Source organism: Oncorhynchus gorbuscha, linkage group LG05 (genome assembly GCF_021184085.1).
Source record: "Oncorhynchus gorbuscha isolate QuinsamMale2020 ecotype Even-year linkage group LG05, OgorEven_v1.0, whole genome shotgun sequence".
Lineage (NCBI taxonomy): Eukaryota > Metazoa > Chordata > Actinopteri > Salmoniformes > Salmonidae > Oncorhynchus > Oncorhynchus gorbuscha.
This window is the reverse complement of record NC_060177.1, coordinates 76,723,557-76,741,694: the sequence shown is the minus strand read 5'-3', so window position 1 is coordinate 76,741,694 and position 18,138 is coordinate 76,723,557. Positions and strand designations below refer to the sequence as shown.

General features: G+C 42.5%; 1 protein-coding gene across 2 annotated transcripts in view; it reads right to left on the bottom strand.

Annotated features, from left to right (window-relative positions):
• The window catches only part of LOC124036518 (tenascin-like), a 93,743-nt gene that overhangs the window by 16,303 nt on the left and 59,302 nt on the right, over nucleotides 1–18,138 (bottom strand). For both annotated transcript variants that reach the window (XM_046351202.1, XM_046351203.1), the window contains exons 8-11: nucleotides 17,435–17,620; nucleotides 6,785–6,874; nucleotides 5,995–6,258; nucleotides 1,300–1,575 (exon numbers count right to left, since the gene is read on the bottom strand). In XM_046351202.1, the coding sequence (XP_046207158.1) occupies nucleotides 1,300–1,575; nucleotides 5,995–6,258; nucleotides 6,785–6,874; nucleotides 17,435–17,620 (816 nt within the window). The remainder of the gene's footprint in view (nucleotides 1–1,299; nucleotides 1,576–5,994; nucleotides 6,259–6,784; nucleotides 6,875–17,434; nucleotides 17,621–18,138) is intronic.

Here is an 18,138-nt window from a genome sequence, read left to right as displayed (position 1 = left end):
GTGTGTGGGAGCGGAGCAGAGCGGGTCTGGGAGCGGAGCAGAGCGGGTGTGGGAGCGGAGCAGAGCGGGTGTAGGAGAGACGCAGAATGGTCTGAGTCTAGGGAGAGAGGTGAACAAAGCCCTCACAGATTAGAAAAAATCTTCTCAGGGACTTGAAGAAACCATTAACTCTCTCCATCCATTTGCCGAATCGTCATTATGTGGGAACAGCTGAACTACAGCGTGCTTTGACTGATACAATGATACAATACATACCTAGATTGTTTATACCATGAGGATAAGATGAAAAACGTGAAGAACTGTTTTAAATGAGCTTTGAAGAGATTGTTTGAAATAAATCCCTTTTATTCACTGGGAAAGTTACCAAATTAGTAGATGAGTGAGAAGTAATTTGAGGCAGGTTTTCAGTAGGTGAGGGAAGACCTCAAAAGAACAAAGCTATGTGTGCGAAGTGTGTGCAGCCTGGCCTCTATATGTGTGTTTAGGGGAGAACGGGAGGTACCAGGGCTCTGGCTGGTCTGAATGACAGCTATTATTCTCCATGGCAGCAGAAGTATGCAGAGGCCAGGTTCGTCTAGGTACTCTATGCTGTCAAAAACAGATGGCTTGGCTAGAGTCAATGCACCTGTTGGGTTTATACTGTCAGACAGTCAGTCAGTCACTACCCAGGGTACAGATCACAACACGTGGGTCGGCTGACATCTCAGAGATTCTCCAGACATGTTCTCTCATGGTACGCCCTGACAGGCACATGCTGTACTGTAGTCTGCTTAGGGTGGCTCAAAGGTGGATCCACTGCAGGCCAGGTCAGGCCTCATGTCAACTGAATGGGTTTTGTCTGGGTGGGGTGGTTCTATACTGTGGACGGTTGGTTTCGAAAATATATTTTACAGTCACTGCATCAAGGTGAGGGAAACCCACATAATGGGTGATATGGTGTTGCTAGGTGATGATGGTTGAGGCATTTGAATGGCAAGAGGTTAAAACAGGCTGGGGGTTTTGTATGGTGGAAATGACTAAGGGGCAAAGAACTTCCGCAGTGGCTGGACTGGTAACTTATCACCATTAGACAGTTATTGTAAGAAGAGATCAGAGGTAAAGTGTTGTTGGTGGGAAAACAGATAAATAAAGTTCTATTGGTGTACAAATGGATAATAGGGTGTACACTACAGTATAAAGAGACAAGATGATACCATGGATTAAATCAAGCCTCTTTCAAGAAGAGGGAGAAAAAGATTGTGATGTTAATTCAAATATTTAGTCAGACAGACAGAGGATTTACTAAGTAAGTGGTGATACCTGTGATGGTGTCTGCATAGACAGGCCCCAACAGGGCCCCCTTGAACAGCCCATACAGACTGACATTGTACCAGGTGGCGGGAGAGAGGCCTACGATGCCTAGGCTCTGGGCCGCATCTTGCAGGGTGTGGTTCTGCCAGTCTACCCCTGCCTCTGCGTCTGTCACCTCAACCACAAAGCCATCAAAGTCTCCCTCCTCAGTGACCCAGGACACCAGGAAGCTGTCCCACGACACGTCTGACACTGTCAGTTTGCCCAGCACAGGCTTCTCCTCCTCTGGAGGATGATAAACATTACAACAAACAACATCAAGACAACGTTAGGCAAACCACTCAATGTAAAACATAGATATAGATAGGCTGTGACCAGATTCTCCACCCTTTTTCATGAAATGTGCACTTCCACCATTTCAAAATGGTGAAAACTCCCTCTAGCCAATGCTTACACCAATCCTATGCTTATAAAATCCACGACGGGGAGTTTACAAATCTACACCTTTGGAGAAGGGTGGAGAATTGGGACAAGGAAAATACAATACACATAAGAAAGCCGAGGGCTTGGAATGTGAAAAAGGCTGGTTATTGAAGACATAGCCTACAGATATTTCACTGAAAACATTTCACTCAAATGACATGGCACACAATAAACAAGTATTGACCTCAAAGAAGAGAGTAGAGATTTTTGTAGACCCCAAGAAAGTTGTATTCAATCCACGAAGACAGTGTTAATTCAAGACTCCATAAAACCAAAAAAGACAACATGATTTTTGTTGGAAAAGATAGTTGAACCTGATAACCCAATCTCATTTCTGTTTCAATCATTTATTTCCACATACAGATTTAGGATCTTAATTTGACCAGTTTCTCACAGCACAAAAGTAATCGAGCAGCAACAGGTAATGTGTGTATTTAAATTAATGGACATTTTTGATCATATATTTTTAGCTCGGGCAAATCAAGTCTGACATTTTAATTTGGAAATTAAAAACTTTAGAAGCCTTTTTAAACCTTGAATATACTACAATTTCCTGCAACAACAGGATGATCAAATGATTAAGCTCCAACATCTTTAAGACTCTGAAAGAAGTCCCTTTAGTGTGTGTAAATGAACGTGGAGTGAAATATTCTAACATTACCACTACAAAAGACCTTGGTGACAAACACACTCTTTAGCAGCGTGGATATGAAGACTCAATTTATTGTTGAGACAGACAGACAGACGCGCAGACAGACAGACAGACAGACAGACAGACAGACAGACAGACAGACAGACAGACAGACAGACAGACAGACAGACAGACAGACAGACAGACAGACAGACAGACAGACAGACAGACAGACAGACAGACAGACAGACAGACAGACAGACAGACAGACAGACAGACAGACAGACAGACAGACAGACAGACAGACAGACAGACAGACAGACAGACAGACAGACACACACACACACACACAATGATGTAGGCAGACAATCTGTTCTGCATGCACATGACGCCAGCAAGGCTCTCTGCCTGAGACGGCCTGTCTCGCTTGTCTATTAATGGCTCTGAACAAGCCATTCATTTTTAAAAGTCCACTGTAGTCCGCTTGAGCAGAAGTACACAGTACACTTCAAACACATGGAGAAGCCATGCAGTAGCAGCAGTAGCAGCAGTACAGCAGAGAAAGGAGAACTGCCTAGCCCATTGTTAGCTGGAGGTGTCAGCAGAGTGAGATGCAGGGAAACATCAAGGCTACCATTATCCTATTTTCAAAGCACCTATGTTGGAGTGGGCAGAAAAATGTAGACTAAATGGAATGGAAGACAATGAGAATGGAATGAATGACATTTGATGGAAGGCAGGCCGAGACCGGCCTGGCCATTAATTGCTTGTGAAAGCTCACATGGGAAAAGAGATTGAACAGCATTACCAGAACATTTTATAATGTTGGAGTAGTTAGATTGAGACCATCAGGAGGGAGGGGATTGAATCAGGGTCTTGTAGTGTTCATTCTCTCTTTATATACTAGTCTATAAATGTTCATTTTACAGACACATACTAAACGATCAAGATACGTCATGTCAATCAGTACCTAACATTCCAAATGGCACTCTGTTCCCTTTATAGTGCTCTATATACAGATATTTGGTCACCATGTTGCAGGAGAACTTGTAAAACTTGTAGTGTATTTGAGGTTTAAAAGGGCTTCAGACTTGATTTTCCCCTACGAAAAATGTATCAACCCTTACAAAATGTAATTAATTATAATCCACATAATAATTCACATTTCCTGTTGCTGCAGGATTATTTCCCTGCTGTAGCAAACTGCTTCAAATGAAGATCCTACATCTGAAGGGAATAGGGTGCCATATGGGACGGATTGTCTCTTCTCCTTTTGTCAGGCGACAGAAACAACTGTGGCTGAGTCTGAGGTCTGGCCTTCAGAACATGCAGATGGAGACGTGATGGGCTGAATGAAATGACTTATCGTCAAGATGAGACCATCTCAAAGACATGCAGGACATGCACTTTGTGCTCCATTCCTCAAATTGGAGGAGCAATTGGTCATGCAACATTTGTGCAAAATATTGTTGAACATGAAAACTTCACATAAAAAAGCACTCTATTTCTAGTCTTATTTATAGAGAACTTTTGTTTCAGTTCACGTAGGTGTATAAAACCGTCACCAAACTGCTAAAGAATATTGTTCTGTACAGCAGAATCTTCAAAAGGCTTTGTTTACACTCTAGGGTTATACTTCATATTCTGTGTGGTGTGCGCAGTACACTAAAGCCACGGACAAAATCATCTGGTGTGTTTAATCTATTATTCAAATGTGATTAATGACTCCTTTGACTATAGCTCAAGGTATTATCATTCAAACTGTTCTCTCTCATTGTGCCTGAGCCTTCCGTTTACACAAAGGCTCCCCACAGCTCCATCAGTCTCTGAATTTGCCGATTAGCCTAAGTTATAATACTGCAGCTGTACTGTCTCCTGAACTTCCTACATCAACAATACATGTCTGACTGCTGGAAGGATGTGGGAGGTTTATTATATCAAATCAATTTTGGTTTCTTGCTCAGCATTTGAAATAGCCTTAAGATTTTGAAGTTTTTTTGTTCTGCAGAGGTATAATGTTGTTACTGGCTCACTCCAGTGGGACTCCAAACCCTTGAACTCTAATTCTTGTAATCCTTTCAACGCCAGATGACTGTCAAACACAAGTAAAGTCCAGGCCTGGGGGGTAAAAGGGTGGGACCGGGTGGGACCTGGTGGGACCCCCCCCCCCTCCCAGTCCCCCCACTCCCTCCCACCCCCTCCCAATCCCTTTATATCCCTGTTAACGTGCAGCGTGCACTGCGTTTGCATTTTCTGTCTGGAATGGAGACGATAAAGTGTTGGAGGAACGACCGCTGCATGCTGATTAGAGGAGTGGTGATCTCGGAGCCAATGTTTTAACAGAGTATGTATCGTTTTATCTGACAGACCCACAATTCATCATGGTAAATTCATACAAAAACACAGAGGAGTGTGCTCACTCCACCAATTATCACATGAATGAGCTTTGTATGGAGCACACACACACACACACACGCACACGCACGCAAACAAACACACACACACACACACACACACACACACACACACACACACACACACACACACACACACACACACACACACACACACACACACACACACACACACACACACACACACACACACACACACACACACATACCATTCTGAAAGTTGGCAGCATGTAACAAAGACCCAAACAAAAGACAGTCATTCTTATCCATACCAGCGTTTCCCTCTCACCATCTCAATTTTGCCCATAGCCAGCCAGATTAATGGGTATCCCGTTACATAACTGGAGGACTTTCTTCTCAAATGTTTGGTTTGGAAGAATCCTGACCTCAGGAGCTAAAAAGTGTTATAATCATCTTATTTTTCTTTCCTTGTTTTAGTAAAAAAGTAAACCCACGTGCAGTAAATGAAACAGAGACAGAGAGACTTAAAGAAAGTAGTAACAATGAATTCAATTCATTCCCTACTGCAGGTTTGGCTGCAGGACTGGAGAGCAAAATTGAATCGTTGATTAATGAGGAGAAGGCTGAACAAAACTTTACTGTAGAAAACTTCACGAAACACAGTCCAAACCCCAAAAATAGCTTTCTTACAGACCCCTACTATACAGCAGCCAAAACTGGCCCGTGAGTGATTTCTTTTGGCCCCCCAAAGTTTTTATCAAAAAATTAAAATAATAATACATATATTTTGGAGGGGATTTCTTTGTCAACACAGTCATTGTCAACACAGTCATTGTCAACACAGTTATTGTAAATTACATTTTAGACGTGACAATTCCATAAGGATTTGGCAAGAGAACAGAGACAGACTGGCACCCAGGCTAGAGTACTGTCCACACTGACCTGTGGCTAGAAAGCATGTAATAAGGGACCATGGAAATATAATCTAGATTGTTTTTCTATGTAAGGGACCAGGTTGGAAAGGTAGAGGGTTACTGTCGACACTGACATGTGGCTACTGCAGCATGGGATCATATAAATAGATTGAGGGGACACTCAATATGTCCGAATGTCCTCCCATTATAGCATTACTGACCTGAATGGGGATGCCTGCTCTATTTATTCTAATTCTATGAATTGGCTAAGAGGAGATAGCGGTGACCTGTCCACACCGACCTGTTGTTGCAGAGATGGTGGTGGGGCCGCTCTGCCTGCGTCCCCTCTCAGCAGTCAGGGTGATGGTGTACAACATGCCGGGCATCAAGTTCCTCATGGTGTACTTGACGTCTATAGAGACGGGTGTCACCTCAGCCCTTCTCCCATCGGCTGACACGTACTCCAGCTTGTACTTGTCAATCTTAGCCACCGGCTTCTGCCACACCAGTACCATCTCAGTCTCAGAGGAAGACTCAACCTCCAGGTTCTTAGGAGCATCCAACGCTGAAGAGAAGAACATAGAAGGAGAATATATAATATAGAAGTAGAATATAGAAGGAGAATATAGAATATAGAAGGAAAATATAGAATATAGAAGGAGAATATAGAACACAGAAGGAGAGTATAGAATATAGAAGAAGAACATAGAATAAAGAAGGAGAATATAGAAGGAAATACAGAATATAGAAGGAGAATATAGAATATAGAATATAGAAGGAGAATATATAAGGAAAATATAGAATATTTAAGGAGACTATAGAATATAGAAGGAGAATATAGAATATACAAGGAAAATATAGAATATACAAGGACAATATAGAATATAAAAGGACAATATAGAAGGGGAGTATAGAATATAGAAGGAGAGTATATTTCAAATACTGCAAGACAAGTGCAAATAAACATTTGTGAATTGTAGGAGGCAAATAGTCGAATGGGGGGTATTTTTAGTACATTATTACTACAATCCATGATCGTAAACAAAAACAATGTATTTCTTTACAATACAGAAAAAGGTCATAGCTCTCACCTGTAACAGCATTGGTGGTGGTAGGAAGGCTCTCACGCTCACTCTTCACAGCTGTCACTCCCATCCCATACTCTGTCCCAGCTCTCAGGCCTACACAACACACAGTGGAAGAACACTTATCTTACCGGATGTATGCAAACAGAACATGAGAACAAAAACATGTTATTGTATTTTTAATATCAAATATTTATCAATGAAAACAATATGTTTAAAGTTTTATATTAAAACACCCAGCTGTTTGCAGGTGAAAAAGGCCAAAGCTCTTCAAGGCTTTTAAAGCTACAGTGGGGAGAACAAGTATTTGATACAATGCCGATTTTGCAGGTTTTCCTACTTACAAAGCATGTAGAGGTCTGTAATTTCTATCATAGGTACACTTCAACTGTGAGAGACTGAATCTAAAACAAAAATCCAGAAAATCACATTGTATGATTTTTAAGTAATTAATTTGCATTTTATTGCATGACATAAGTATTTGATCACCTACCAACCAGTAAGAATTCCGGCTCTCACAGACCTGTTAGTTTTTCTTTAAGAATCCCTCCTGTTCTCCAATTATTACCTGTATTAACTTCTTAAGGTATAGGGGGCAGCATTTTCACTTTTGGATAAATAGCGTGCCCAATTTCAACTTCCTGCTACTCATGCCAATAATATAAGATATGCATAGTATTATTAGATTTAAATAGAAAACACTCTGGAGTTTCTAAAACTGTTTGAATCATGTCTGTGGGTATAACATAACTTATGTAGCAGGCAAAACCCCGAGGACTAACCGTTCAGAAGTTTTCTTTTTTAGGACTCTGTCTGTTCAGTGAGTTCTCATTGGGAAACGATATTTCTTAGGAACTTGTTTTCAGTTCCTTCCTACCTTCCACTTCAGTCTTTGATTTGATTGAGGTTATTATTTTGTGCAATGAAGAAGTACGGCCATCTAGGAACTGCGTAACACTGTTGAGAGTTGCGCAGGACTTGAAAAGTAGCTTGGTTTGTTGTCTTCCTGAATTGAATACAGATAGACCCGTCTTTAATTTGATCGATTATTAACGTTTAAAAATACCTAAAGTTGCATAACAAAAGTAGTTTGAAATGTTTGGCAAAGTTTACAGGAAACTTTTGAAATATTTTGTAGTGACGTTGCGCGATTTGGAAGCTGTTTTTTTCTGGATCAAACCCGCCAAATAGATGGACATTTTGCATATATATGGACGGAATTAATCGAACAAAAGGACCAATTGTGATGTCAATCAAACAGACTCAATCAAACAGACATCAGGGATAAAATTGTAGACCTGCACAAGGCTGGGATGGGCTACAGGACAATAGGCAAGCAGCTTGGTGAGAAGGGAACAGCTGTTGGCGCAATTATTAGAAAATGGAAGAAGTTCAAGATGACGGTCAATCACCCTCAATCTGGAGCTCCATGCAAGATCTCACCTCGTGGGGCATCAATGATTATGAGGAAGGTGAGGGATCAGCCCAGAACTACAAGACAGGACCTGGTCAATGACCTGAAGAGACCTGGGACCACAATCTCAAAGAAAACCATTAGTAACATACTACGCCGTCATGGATTAAAATCCTGCAGCGCACGCAAGGTCCCCCTGCTCAAGCCAGCGCATGTCCAGGCCCGTCTGAAGTTTGCCAATGACCATCTGGATGATCCAGAAGAGGAATGGGAGAAGGTTGTGTGGTCTGATGAGACAAAAATAGAGCTTGTTGGTCTAAACTTCACTCGCCGTGTTTGGAGGAAGAAGGAGTACAACCCCAAGAACACCATCCCAACCGTGAAGCATGGAGGTGGAAACATCATTCTTTGGGGATGCTTTTCTGCAAAGGGGAGAGAAAGACTGCACTGTATTGAGGGGAGGATGGATGGGGCCATGTACCGCGAGATCTTGGCCAACAACCACCTTCCCTCAGTAAGAGCATTGAAGATGGGTCGTGGCTGGGTTTTCCAGCATGACAACGACCCGAAACACACAGCCAGGGCAACTAAGGAGTGGCTCCATAACAAGCATCTCAAGGTCCTGGAGTGGCCTAGCCAGTCTCCAGACCTGAACCCAATAGAAAATCTTTGGAGGGAGCTGAAAGTCCGTATTGTCCAGCAACAGCCCCGAAACCTGATAGATCTGGAGAAGGTCTGTATGGAGGAGTGGGCCAAATTCCCTGCTGCAGTGTGCAAACCTGGTCAAGAACTACAGGAAACGTATGATCTCTGTAATTGCAAACAAAGGATTCTGTACCAAATATTATGTTCTGCTTTTCTGATGTATCAAATACTTATGTCATGCAATAAAATGCAAGTTGATTACTTAAAAATCATACAATGTGATTTTCTGGATTTTTGTTTTAGATTCTATCCCTCACATTTGAAGTGTACCTATGATTTTAAAAATTCAGACCTCTACATGCTTTGTAAGTAGGAAAACTTGCAAAATTGGCAGGGTATCAAATACTTGTTCTCCCCACTGTATTGTTGAAGTTGTGCCTTCAAAAGCTAGTCACAGTTACAGTGTCTTGCGAAAGTATTCGCCCCCTTGAACTTTGCGAACTTTTGCCACATTTCAGGCTTCAAACATAAAGATATAAAACTGTATTTTTTTGTGAAGAATCAACAACAAGTGGGACTCAATCATTAAGTGGAACGACATTTATTGGATATTTCAAACTTTTTTAACAAATCAAAAACTGAAAAATTGGGCGTGCAAAATTATTCAGCCCCCTTAAGTTAATACTTTGTAGCGCCACCTTTTGCTGCGATTACAGCTGTAAGTCGCTTGGGGTATGTCTCTATCAGTTTTGCACATCGAGAGACAAATTTTTTCCCATTCCTCCTTGCAAAACAGCTCGAGCTCAGTGAGGTTGGATGGAGAGCATTTGTGAACAGCAGTTTTCGGTTCTTTCCACAGATTCTCGATTGGATTCAGGTCTGGACTTTGACTTGGCCATTCTAACACCTGGATATGTTTATTTTTGAACCATTCCATTGTAGATTTTGCTTTATGTTTTGGATCATTGTCTTGTTGGAAGACAAATCTCCGTCCCAGTCTCAGGTCTTTTGCAGACTCCATCAGGTTTTCTTCCAGAATGGTCCTGTATTTGGCTCCATCCATCTTCCCATCAATTTTAACCATCTTCCCTGTCCCTGCTGAAGAAAAGCAGGCCCAAACCATGATGCTGCCACCACCATGTTTGACAGTGGGGATTGTGTGTTCAGGGTGTTGCTTTTACGCCAAACATAACGTTTTGCATTGTTGCCAAAAAGTTCAATTTTGGTTTCATCTGACCAGAGCATCTTCTTCCACATGTTTGGTGTGTCTCCCAGGTGGCTTTTGGCAAACTTTAAACAACACTTTTTATGGATATCTTTAAGAAATGGCTTTCTTCTTGCCACTCTTCCATAAAGGTCAGATTTGTGCAATATACGACTGATTGTTGTCCTATGGACAGAGTCTCCCACCTCAGCTGTAGATCTCTGCAGTTCATCCAGAGTGATCATGGGCCTCTTGGCTGCATCTCTGATCAGTCTTCTCCATGTATGAGCTGAAAGTTTAGAGGGACGGCCAGGTCTTGGTAGATTTGCAGTGGTCTGATACTCCTTCCATTTCAATATAATCACTTGCACAGTGCTCCTTGGGATGTTTAAAGCTTGGGAAATCTTTTTGTATCCAAATCCAGCTTTAAACTTCTTCACAACAGTATCTCAGACCTGCCTGGTGGGTTCCTTGTTCTTCATGATGCTCTCTGTGCTTTTAACGGACCTCTGAGACTATCACAGTGCAGGTGCATTTATACGGAGACTTGATTACACACAGATGGATTGTATTTATCTTCATTAGTCATTTAGGTCAACATTGGATCATTCAGAGATCCTCACTGAACTTCTGGAGAGAGTTTGCTGCACTGAAAGTAAAGGGGCTGAATAATTTTGCACGCCCAATTTTTCAGTTTTTGATTTGTTAAAAAAGTTTGAAATATCCAATAAATGTTGTTCCACTTCATCATTGTGTCCCACTTGTTGTTCATTCTTCACAAAAAATACAGTTTTATATCTTTATGTTTGAAGCCTGAAATGTGGCAAAAGGTCGCAAAGTCCAAGGGGGCCGAATACTTTCGCAAGGGACTGTAAAAGTTGTTCAAGCAGGAAAATGGATAATTATCTTCTAGCAGACTCCACATAATAAACATGGGTCTGTCGGACATTTGAAGTTTGTTGTGATTGTAGCTGCTACATCTGGACAATAGATTTTATTACCAGACTTCTCTGGTCTCTACTCCTCCCATTACGGGGTCTGGGACGCCGAAGTTTCCCGCTCTGACAAATTGAACACCCTAGTACTAGACTTAAAGCTAATCATCCAGCGATCATACACTGTTTACCAGAGGGCAGGGCTACCGATGTTAACCTTTTGCGTGTAGGGGGCAGTATTTTTGTTTTTGGCTAAAAAACGTACCCATTTGAAACAGCCTATTTCTCAGCCCCAGAAACTGGAATATGCATATAATTGTCAGATTAGGCTAGAAAACACTCTAAAGTTTCCAAAACTGTAAAAATATTGTCTGTGAGTACAGCAGAACTGACATTGCAGGCAAAAACCTGAGGAAAATCCAATCAGGAAGTGCCTCTTATTTAGAAAACACTCTGTTCCTATGCATTCCTTTCCTCCATTTAAAGGGATATCAACCAGATTCCTTTTTCTATGGCTTCCCTAAGGTGTCAACAGTCTTTAGACATAGTTTCAGGCTTTTATTTTGAGAAATTAGCGTGAAAGATCACATTGCGTAAGTGGATAGGTGGGGGCTCTCGGAGTGAGTTTTGAGCTAAGAGTAAAAAAAAAATATAACCTGAGGATTGATTATAAAAAATGTTTGACATGCTTCTGTGGACATTATGGATATAATTTGGAATTTATGGTGACCGCTCTTTCCTGTGGATTTCTGAACATAACGTGACAAACAAACAGAGGTATTTTGGGTATAAAAATAATCTTTTTGGAACAAAAGGAACATTTGTTGTGTAACTGGGAGTCTCGTGAGTGAAAACATCCGAAGATCATCAAAGGTAAATTATTAATTTGATTGTTTTTCTGATTTTCCTGACCAAGCTACTTAATGTGTACATAATGTTTTGTTGTGCTATCGATAAACGTACACAAACGCTTGGATTGCTTTCGCTGTAAAGCATAATTTCAAAATCTGAGACGACAGGATTAACAAAAGGCTAAACTGTGTTTTGCAATATTGCACTTGTGATTTCATGAATATTAATATTTTTTAGTAATATTATTTCACTGTGGTGCTATGCTATTCAGCGGTTGCTGATGAAAATGATCCCGCTAACGGGATGGGTAGCGTCAAGAAGTTAATGTTAGATCCCTCACTTCAAAGGCAGTTATAGTCAATGAACTAATCACTGATCATAATCTTGATGTGATTGGCTTGACTGAAACATGGCTTAACCAAGGAGCATCAAAAGTTGTGCTATAAATGATCAGACAACCCAAAGATTCCTTGATGCCGTTCCAGACTCCCTCTGCCTACCCAAGGACGTCAGAGGACAAAAATAAGATAACCACCTAATTGAGGAACTAAATTTAACCAATACCCAAGATGCAGTTGCACCCCTAAAAACTAAAAACATTTGTCATAAGAAACTAGCTCCCTGGTATACAGAAAATACCCGAGCTCTGAAGTAAGCTTCCAGAAAATTGGAACAGAAATGGCGCCACACCAAACTGTAAGTCTTCCGACTAGCTTGGAAGGACAGTACAGTGCAGTATCGAAAATCCCTTATTGCTGCTCCACCAAACTGGAAGTCTTCCGACTAGCTTGGAAGGACAGTACAGTGCAGTATCGAAGAGCCCTCACTGCTGCTTCACAAAACTGGAAGTCTTCCGACTAGCTTGGAAAGACAGTACATTGCAGTATCGAAGAGCCTTCAAGCTGCATACTGGAACCTATTCCAACTAAACCACTGAAAGAGCTGCTTCCTGTGCTTGGCCCTCCTATGTTGAACATAATAAACGGCTCTCTATCGACTGGATGTGTACCAAACTCACTAAAAGTGGCAGTAACAAAGCCTAGCTTGAAAAAACCAAACCTTGACCCAGAAAATATAAAAAACTAATCAGCCTATATCGAATCTTCCATTCCTCTCAAAAATGTTAGAAAAAGCTGTTGCCCCGCAACTCACTGCCTTCCCGAAGACAAACAACGTATATGAAATACTTCAGTCTGGTTTAAGACCCCATCAAAGCACTGAGACTGCACGTGTGAAGGTGGTAAATGACCTTGTAATGGCGTCAGACCGAGGCTCTGCATCTGTCCTCGTGCTCCTAGACCTTAGTGCTGCTTTTGATACCATCGATCACCACATTCTTTTGGAGAGATTGGAAACCCAAATTGGTCAACATGGACAAGTTCTGTCCTGGTTTAGATCTTATCTGTCGGAAAGATATCAGTTTGTCTCTGTGAATGGTTTGTCGGCTGCTAGAATCCTGACTAGAACCAAAATATTGGATCATATTACTCCAGTGCTAGTCTCCCTACACTGGCTTCCTGTTAAGGCAAGGTTTGATTTCAAGGTTTTACTGCTAACTTACAAAGCATTACATGGGCTTGCTCCTACCTATCTCTCTGATTTGGTCATGCCGTACATACCTACACGTACGCAATGGTCACAAGACGCAGGCCTCCTAATTATCCCTAGAATTTCTAAGCTGGAGGCAGGACTTTCTCCTATAGAGCTCCATTTTTATGGAATGGTCTGCCTACCCATGTGAGAGACACAGATTCAGTCTCAACCTTTAAGTCTTTACTGAAGACTCATCTCTTCAGTACATCATATGATTGAGTGTAGTCTGGCCCAGGAGTGTGAAGGTAAACAGAAAGGCTCTGGAGCAACGAAAAGTCCTTGCTGTCTCTGCATGGCTGGTTCCCCTCTCTCCACTGGGATTTTCTGCCTCTCTTACTGGTGCTCTTCCATGCCGTCCCTAGGAGGGGTATGTCACTTGAGTGGGTTGAGTCACTGACGTGATCGTCCTTTCCGGGTTGGTGCCCCCCCTTGGGTTGTGCCGTGGCGGAGATCTTTGTGGGCTATACTCGGCCTTGTCTCAGGATGGTAAGTTGGTGGTTGAAGATATCCCTCTAGTGGTGTGGGGGCTGTGCTTTGGCAAAGTGGGTGGGGTTATATCCTGCCTGTTTGGCCCTGTCCGGGGGTATCATCGGATGGGGCCACAGTGTCTCCTGACCCCTCCTGTGTCGGGTATCATCGGATGGGGCCACAGTGTCTCCTGACCCCTCCTGTGTCAGCCTCCAGTATTTATGCTGCAGTAGTTTATGTGTCGGGGGGCTAGGGTCAGTCTGCTATATCTGGAGTACTTCTCCTGCCTTTTCCGGTGTCCTGTGTGAATTGAAGTATGCTCTCTCTAATTCTCTCTTTCTCTCTCTCTTTCTTTCTTTCTTTCTTTCTTTCTTTCTTTCTTTCTTTCTTTCTATCTCTTGGAGGACCTGAGCCCTAGGACCATGCCTCAGGACTACCTGGCATGATGACTCCTTGCTGTCCCCAGTCCACCTGGCCGTTTTGCTGCTCCAGTTTCAACTGTTCTGCCTGCGGCTATGGAACCCTGACCTGTTCGCCAGACATGCTACCTGTCCCAGACCTGCTGTTTTCAACTCTCTTGAGACAGCAGGAGCAGAAGAGATACTCTTAATGATTGGCTATGAAAATCCAACTGACATTTACTCTGAGGTGCTGACTTGTTGCACCTTCAACAACTACTGTGATTATTATTATTTGACCATGCTGGTCATTTATGAACATTTTAACATCTTGGCCATGTTCTGTTATAATCTCCAGCCGGCACAGCCAGAAGGCCACCCCTCATAGCCTGGTTCCTCTCTAGGTATCTTCCTAGGTTTAGGCCTTTCTAGGGTGTTTTTCCTAGCCACTGTGCTTCTACACCTGCATTGCTTGCTGTTTGTGGTTTTAGGCTGGGTTTCGGTACAGCACTTTGAGATATCAGCTGATGGAAGAAGGGCTATATAAATAAATTTGATTTGATTTCATTTAATTGCATTGCCAATAGATTGAAGCATAATTCGGTTTATTTCAGCCTCTTCCTTTTGGAACCTCTTTCTGCTCTGGTTGATCTAGAAGAGGCGCTATATGGGGCAGAAACAACATTTGCTATGATATAAGAGGCTTTGAGATCCTTTTAGTCCGGCTATGTGGCCGCGCTGTGCGGTGCAATTAAGAGCCCTCAGTCCAACGGCCTTCATTTCCTTTATTAACTCCCACAGAGGTCACTAGGCAACCAGGCACAAGAAGCATGAAATTACACCTAACGCAGAGGAAACTCATTATCAATAAAATCACAAGCGTGAAGGCAATTACAGATAATAACTGTGTGAAAAAAGTGCTGAGGTTTGTGAGGAGCGGAGGGGGACCGGGGAGGCTAGTCAACTGAATAGAAGCACTGGATGCATCCCAAATGGCACTTTATTCCATATATAGTGCACTACTTCTGACCAGAGCCTATAGCCAGATGGTCCCTGATCAAAAGTAGTGCACTATATAGGGAATAGGATGGCATTTTGGGAAAATGCCTTATTTACAGGGGATGGGTCTCCCAAGAACAAAGAACGGGCCCCAGACAAAGACACCATTACCCGTTTGGAACTTTTTTTTCTCAGCCAGGGAGCTTAATCCGTTGATGCAGTGGCACATGGTATACAAAAAGAGTCTGTCTGCCCGCCGGACTCAAAACATGGAGTATAATGGGAACTGGTGCAGGAGGATAAAAATAGGCCTTCCCTGCATTTCTTGTTAAACCAGGATGAATCTCACATTGAAGTAGTAGTGTTATTCCATTTAAGGCCTGAATGCAATCTCCCTTGAGCTGTTTTCTAATAAAGTGGGGGTCTTTTGTGGTCGGACAAACGTTTGATGACAGAAAAACAAAGTAGCCCATCTGTAAATAAGTGTATTGAATTTAATAATGACAATTTAGAAGGAGGGCCGCAAACTCTTGGCAGCAGAACAGTTGGCAGAGCGAGGCTGACGTTTACATTGAAAAACAATATTCACTATATATACAGCAATATGTGGACACCCCTTCAAATTAGTAGATTCAGCTATTTCAGGCTCACCCATTGCTGACAGGTGTATAACATCCAGCACACAGCAATGCAATCTCCATAGACAAATATTGGCAGTAGAATGGCCTTACTGAAGAGCTCAGTGACTTTCAAGGTGGCACCGTCATAGGATGCCACCTTTCCAACAAGTCAGTTCGTCAAATTTCTGCCCTGCTAGAGCTGCCCCGGTCAACATATGTGCTGTTATTGTGAAATGGAAACGTAAAGAAGCAACAATGGCTAAGCCGCAAAGTGGGAGGACACACAAGCTCACAGAATGTGACTGCTGAGTGCTGAAGTGCGTAGTGTGATAAAAACTGCCTGTGGAAGCAATGTCAGCACAAGAACTGTTCGTCGGAAGCTTGATGAAATGGGTTTCCATGGCCGAGCAGCCGCACACAAGCCTCAGATGACCATGCTCAATGCCAGGCTTTGGCTGGAGTGGTGTAACATCTGCTGCCATTGGACTCTGGAGAAGTGGAAACGTGTTCTCTGGAGTAATGAATCACTCTTCACCATCTGGCAGTCCGATGGACGGATCTGGGTTTGGCAGATGCCAGGAGAATGCTACCTGCCCCAATGCATAGTGCCAACTGTAAAGTTTGGTGGAGGAGAAATAATGGTCTAGGGCTTTTTCATGGTTCGGGCTAGGCCCCTTAGAACCAGTGAAGGGAAATCTTAAGGCTACAGCATACCACGACGAGTCTGTGCTTCCAACATTGTGGAAACATATTTGGGAAGGCCCTTTCCTGTTTCAGCATGTCAATGGCCCCGTGCACAAAGCGAGGTGCATACAGAAATGTTTTGTCAAGATCGGTATGGAAGAACTTGACTGGCCTGCACAGAGCCCTGACCTCAATCCCATCGAACACCTTTGGGATGAATTGGAACGCTGACTGCGAGCCATGCCTAATTGCCCAACATCAGTGCCCGACCTCACTAATGTTCTTGTGGCTGAATGGGTGCAAGTACCCGCAACAATGTTCCAACATCTAGTGGAAAGCCTTCCCAGAAGAGTGGAGGCTGTTATAACAGCAAAGGGGGACCAACTCCATATTAATGCCAATGATTTTTGGAATGAGATGTTCGATGAGCAGGTGTCCACATACTTTTGGTCATGTAGTTTATATTAATTTACACAAAGACAGGACGGTTGTTTTATAGCTGTTCTCACATTGATAGTTTTTTTTAAGAGGTAACCTCAAAAATATCTAAAAACTGAAAATTCACAGATATTACACAACACCACCACCAAAAGCATCCTGTTATAACTAGACTAGTGGAGGGGCTCTGTCTTACCAGTGATCTTGAACAAAGTAAAAGGAGCAGTTGCCACTACCTTGCTCTACAACCAAGGTGCATGAACTGAGGAGTAAACGGAAGAGAAGAGGAATTCTTGGAGGGCAGTTGGAGTTGATAAAAACACATAGTTATTGATATAACTAACACGTTTCGGCCCTTACAGTTCATCACGGTTTTACAGATATGTAGTAAAATGAGATCACTTACCAGTGATCTTGGCCTGGGTGGTGTCCAGGGGTCCGGTAGGGAACAACAGCTCTCCATGGTCTCCTCCAGAGAGGGGGCCATATTTGATGCGGTAGTTGTCTACTTGAGCCTGGCTGTTCTTCCACTCCAGAGTAATGCTCTCGTCAGTCAGCTCTACCGTCTGCAGGTCCCGCGGGGCATCCAGGTCTGGAACACATCCAGTCATAGATCAGGCAGTGGGGAATGTCATGATCCCCTCGCAAATACAATACGATGTGTGGTCCAGACCCCAGTTGAGAACAGACCAACACTTTTTTATCGCCGGTTAGTATGTTTGCCTAGGATGTGGCCCCCTGGGCAAAATGACTTTGACACCCCTGGCCTAGTTGATTAAAGATACTGGACAGTTTTTATTCTATTTTTTAAGCTTATTTTTAAGCTTTTTAAGCTTATGATGTTTATTTTAATTTAATCTAAATGTATAACAGCTAAAGGGTAAGACATGAACATATAAACAGTTCAATAATCAGCATTACTTTATTCTAATCAAAGACCCAGCAAACAAATTATTACACATCCATCATTTTGATATTGTGCTGTTTAAAGAGATCCACACTTCCAGCCACTTTCCCCAAATTCCCATGTTTTCCAGAAATCGCAGTTGAACGATTTCCAGATTTCCTGCTTATTCCCTCCCGTTTCCAGGTTTTTCCAGAAATCCCAGT